Source organism: Myotis davidii, unplaced genomic scaffold, assembly GCF_000327345.1.
Source record: "Myotis davidii unplaced genomic scaffold, ASM32734v1 scaffold164, whole genome shotgun sequence".
NCBI lineage: Eukaryota > Metazoa > Chordata > Mammalia > Chiroptera > Vespertilionidae > Myotis > Myotis davidii.
In genome coordinates this window covers 3,974,510-3,979,742 of record NW_006296417.1, presented here as the reverse complement: position 1 = coordinate 3,979,742, position 5,233 = coordinate 3,974,510, and the positions used below count along the sequence as shown (strand labels likewise).

General features: G+C 42.1%; 1 protein-coding gene across 6 annotated transcripts in view; it reads right to left on the bottom strand.

Moving 5' to 3' along the window:
• CHD2 (chromodomain helicase DNA binding protein 2) overlaps positions 1-5,233 on the bottom strand; it is a 119,892-nt gene that overhangs the window by 65,504 nt on the left and 49,155 nt on the right. For all 6 annotated transcript variants that reach the window (XR_001515200.1, XM_006771752.2, XM_015569137.1 and 3 more), the window contains 6 exons: positions 3,884-4,024; positions 3,194-3,327; positions 2,079-2,304; positions 996-1,096; positions 828-872; positions 492-670 (listed from right to left, as the gene is read on the bottom strand). Coding sequence is in view for 5 of the 6 variants with exons in the window: in XM_006771752.2 (XP_006771815.1) it covers positions 492-670; positions 828-872; positions 996-1,096; positions 2,079-2,304; positions 3,194-3,327; positions 3,884-4,024 (826 nt within the window). In the remaining variant the exon portion in view is untranslated. The remainder of the gene's footprint in view (positions 1-491; positions 671-827; positions 873-995; positions 1,097-2,078; positions 2,305-3,193; positions 3,328-3,883; positions 4,025-5,233) is intronic.

Sequence of the window (5,233 nt, the reverse complement as noted above, 5' to 3'; positions counted from 1 at the left end):
TATATAGTAAAAATAAATAAAGTGTTCAAATTATTTCACCCTGGCCTGTGTGGCTCAGTTGGCTGAATGTTGTCCCATGCACCAAAAGGTCAATGGCTCGATTCCTGGTCAAGGACACATGCCCATGTTGCAGGCTCGATACCCAGCGGGGGGCGTGCAGGAGGCAGCCCATCAATGTTTCTCTCTCTCTCTCCCCCTCTCCCTTCTTTTCTCCCTAAAATCAATAAAAAGTATTTCAAGTATTCTCTACAGTATCTCTAATTAGATGTATCTCATTCTATAAATTATAAGAATCAAGAAGTCAGCAAAGCCTTCTTCAACTCATCCTCTCCTATTTTCCTTTGGTGTGAAGGTTAATTCTTCTTCTTTCATTTCCAAAATGGAAACGATCCTTTATTTTTGTAACAGTTTATCTTCCCAATAGCTCCGTGCCCAGTCCTTTGTATCGACACATCTTTCCCCTAAAACACCGAATCCATTCCACACCGCACCTTGCACTCTCTCGTCGGGATGGTTTTGGAGTTGTTCCGGCTGTGGAAGCTGTCGATGCAGCCCTGGAATTTCTTTCCGATCAGGGCTTCGTCTTCCCAGCTGCACTCTGAGTAGGGCAGGCCCATCCATTTGCACAGATATTCAGGTTCATTCGAAGGTGCCGGCTTCCGACTGTGAGCTGTTTCACGTGTAAAAATGTACAGGTAAGACACTGTCCCTCCCAGGAGGGGACTGACATTATCACCAATGACACATCATGTGGCAACACTGTGAACACTGCGAAACATCAACTGCTCATGAATGCTGAACATTAACGAACAGGAGCAATTGCTTACCTGGAAAATCGGTTTGACCCAGTGTAGATTTGCTTGTCTTCATAGCTAAACAACGGACGGTAAGAGAGAGAGGTTATCACTATAATCAGCACTAGATAAATACATACATGCACACATGCATACATGCATACATACATACATAAATAAAGTAACTTTCCATGCTCTTACCTATCACTCTTTCTACTATCTGATACTGTTTGTTCAGCTCTGAGGCCAGCTCCTGTTGGCAGTTGAAGTATTCCACATCTTCGGGAGAAACTTTCCCCAGCCTGGACAGAAGACGGACAGAAAAAGTACCCGCTCATTAAATCTGGGGGATCCATACACACCTCTCAAAGCAAAGTCCAAGGGAGGGAAGAAATCAGTCTTCACTTCCATCTGCCCCTTTAGCATCTAGTAACGAGGCCGGAGACTTCACAAAACACACACACTTTTAGAAAACGCAACACCGTAGACGCCTCTCCGTGTGGCCAATTTACAAGAAAATGAAACATAATTACATAATTTGTTGTGACAAATGCATGCAATTTCATGGGATAAGTTATTATTTCTGAATAGACCGAGAGGATAAAACTGTCTCCCAGATTGAAAAGATGACAAGCCTTTTTTAACATATAATGGGCTTCAGGAGTGATTCAATGGGGCTTTTTTGAAAACGAGTTATTCTTAGCACCAAAGCTCATTAAAAGGACAGCAGCAGCCACCTACAATTAGATCTCACCATACTTCTGAGAATTTTAAATTTTAAATATATAAGCCACTTCTTTCTTAATGACACAGATTATTGTCTTTGACTCAAAGGAAACATATGTGATTTAGTGAAGCAGCATGTTTTGCATTGTAGTAAAACAGAAATTATAACTCATCTGGCCCAGCCGGTATGGCTCAGCAGTTGAGTGTCAACCTATGAACCTGGAGGTTATAGGTTCGATTCCTGGTCAGGGCTCATGCCCAGGTTGTGGGCTCCATCCCCTGTAAGGGGCGTGCAGGAGGCAGCAGATCAATGATTCTCTGTCATCATTGACGTTTCTATCTCTCTCTCCCTCTTCCTTCCTCTCTGACATCAATAAAAATATGTTTTCTTAAAAATTAAAAAACAACAACACACGATAGGACTCATCTGTCCCTATTCCTAACACAAAGTATCCTGCCTGACCACATTGCACGGACAGGTCTGATGTCCAGGAATATTGAACCTTCCTGTCTCTCAGGCTGCAAACGTATTTCTTTAACCGAGGATGGAAAATGTACCATTGCTTGATTTCATCTTCTTTCTTCTTGAAGTTCTCGAGTTTTTTCAGGCCCTTCACTTTCTGTTGCTGCAAGGACTCTTCGCTCTCCCACGTGCTGTGGATATACGACCAACCCTTCCACTTGATGAGATACTGGACTTCGCCTTCATCGCTCTCCGGGTCAAAGTCACCGCTTGGGTCTCCGTTAGCTTCAACCGCATACACTGTAGTAGACGCTCCAGTGGCTGCAAAAGGGTTCAGTTTTAACACATTTTAGATAAAGTTCATGAAAGCAGACACTGAAAAGTTTCCCAAGTATACAATTGTCTAAAGAGTCTATTTTCAGATGAAGCACCAAAATCCTGTAACTTGAACGCAGAAATTTGCAAACAATACAGGATAAATGAGATCAATAATTTCAAATATTTTCAGAATGCAAACTCAATTTTTATACTTTAAAACGTATTCTAAAACTTGCCAGTGAAATCAAAGAAATCCTTGTGTCCAAACACAGTAAAAATAAAACAACAACACCCTTTTATTCTGGTCCCTACTAACTCAGAAAACAAATCCATCCACCCAGAAATATGATGGATAAGGTAAGAAACTAAATGTATCTCCACCAGTTACCATCTACCCAAAGTTAACTGTTAACTCATAACCTCAAGTGAGGTTGGAGGAAAAAAGAAGACAGAAAAAAAAATACTTTAGGTGTTACCTTGACATTTCTTTTATAGCAAGATTACTTTAAAAGAAATTGAGTTCTCTCTCAATTAGAATATAAAACAATCTTCATTATCATCCAAATATGCATTTTACCTGTTTCATATTTTTCACAAGGCAAACTAAAAAGCATATTAGCTCAATGTCAATGAGCAAGAACCTCTGCTACATCACTGCTTTTTAAGACAGTAACACGTATTTATTAGCTTCATTTTAAAAATCTCAAAAACAGGTGAAATACACCCCTCTATTCTCAGCTCTGACATAATGAAGATGGGGGTCAGAAAAAACTCCCTCTTTCAGGACAGATATGGGCATGGGCTGACATGCATCCTTTCAGAGTTGAAATATGTAAAATTTGGGTCTGACTGAGCAGATAAAAAAAGGAATTTGCTTGCCAAAGGCACATACCTCCTTTCTTGCCCAGCCTTGAGTCTAAGACCTTTTCAATGGTTTCACTACTGTCCTGCTGGTCATCCACTCCTTCCCCAGTCATCTCAATGAGATCATCTGAGTCGGTCTCGAAGTCATCATCTTCTTTATAGCTACAGAGGCACAATGCGGATGAGAGACTCACATACACCCAAACATCGTTCCTAAAAAAAGATGTAATGGCCCTGGCCGGTTTGGCTCAGTGGATAGAGCATCGGCCTGCGGACTGGAGGGTCTCAGGTTCGATTCCGATCAAGGGCATGTACCTTGGTGGCAGGCACATCCCCAGTAGGGGATGAGCAGGAGGCAGCTGATCGATGTTTCTCTCTCATCGATGTTTTTTTAATTCTCTATCCCTTTCCCTTCCTCTCTGTAAAAAATCAATAAAATATATATATTTTTAAAAAAGGATGTTATGAAATGAAGATAACATCACTAAGCTACCTCGACAGGCCAAAGGCTTGAAATGAGCTATTGCTACTTTTTCCATATTCCCGTTGGCCAACGCCATTCTTGTTGCACCCACACAGACCAGATTTCCCAATACCACCACGGGACACAGGTCAGTATTTCTGCCCAGCAGATGCATAATCAGGGGCTGAGAACCAAGTGCAAGCCAATCAAACGATCGCCCTCACACTAACAAAAAACTTCCGGGGCACGACCTACCTCACATTTTTGGCCGCTCTGCGACGAGTCTGCCTTTTGGGAGCCTCATCGTCTTCATCATCGTCATCAGACGACTCTTGCTTTTTTTTCTTTCCACGTTGAGCTTTAGGTTGCTTCTTAACCCGAGGTTTGGGCACTGTTCTGGAATGAGAAGATAAAAACAATGACAGTTTTACTCTATCATTTGGTGTTTACTTCAAATTGGTATCATTCTGTTTCCCAGGGCAGGGGGACATACGTAGGCTTAACCAGGAGAATGTTAGAAATGTATGTTCCCGGGTCCCCTTTTCTCTGAGATTCTAATTCACTGGAAATCTGCATTTTCTACATGGACATGATGCTAATGCCACAGTCCGCCAGCATTGACAGGAGACACAGTGGGTTCTGAGGCAAAGGTTCGCCACTGACCCTCAGGACGACCTGATATAAAAATACACACACGGCGCGTTGCTGGTGGCATCTCTTTGGTGGGCAATTTGGAAATATCTCCCAAACTGACTAATATAACAATTTTACTTCTGGGAATTGATCTTACAGATATAGACACCGGCCCAGGCACATTAAGGTATTCACCGGAGTATTATTTGCAATTACAAAAGATTAGATACACTCTAAGTGTCCATCAACTGGGAACTAGTTCAATAAATAAGATATTATGGAGCCATTAAGAAAAGGGGGGCGGGGGGGGGGCTCCATGTACTGATACAGAAAGATTGCCAAGATCATGAAAAAAATATATAAAAGATGCATGGAATGTATTATCGGTATAAATGGAAAAAGAATAAGAAGTAACTACGCATTTATTTTTCTTATATGTGCACAGAGTGTACTGGAAGGCCGCCTGAGAGACTGACCTGCACAGACCAATGGAACAGACTGAGGACATGCCCTCTGCCGACTCCCACCCACGGCCAGGACTAGCGCCATAACCCGGGAGCTCACACAAGGAAATCCCCAAAATACCGCTCTCTCGGTGGTAGAAAGGTGAAAGGAGAAAATGGAGGATGAAAACTCGCAATCACATCTATCTCTTTCTCTCTGGCCTGCCCTAACCAATGCTACCCAGAGGATTCAAGACCCAGGATTCAATAAATGATGGATAAAATCTTGAAGATGGAACTGGAGCGCCATCCCAATACTGAGCTTAACTCGGATGAAAGGGGACACATCTCAGTTGATGAATTCCGCTGAGGGGTCCTTGAGCTTTTGTTATTGTGAAAAGAAGCAGGAAGGTTAGAGACAAGATGATATTAACAGAAAGTGAGTATATATCTCATTGGAAATAAAATAAATTCGATGTGAGTTTGCTTGGGAGCTTCAGCAGGTATTGGTGTTGGTAACAATCGATGC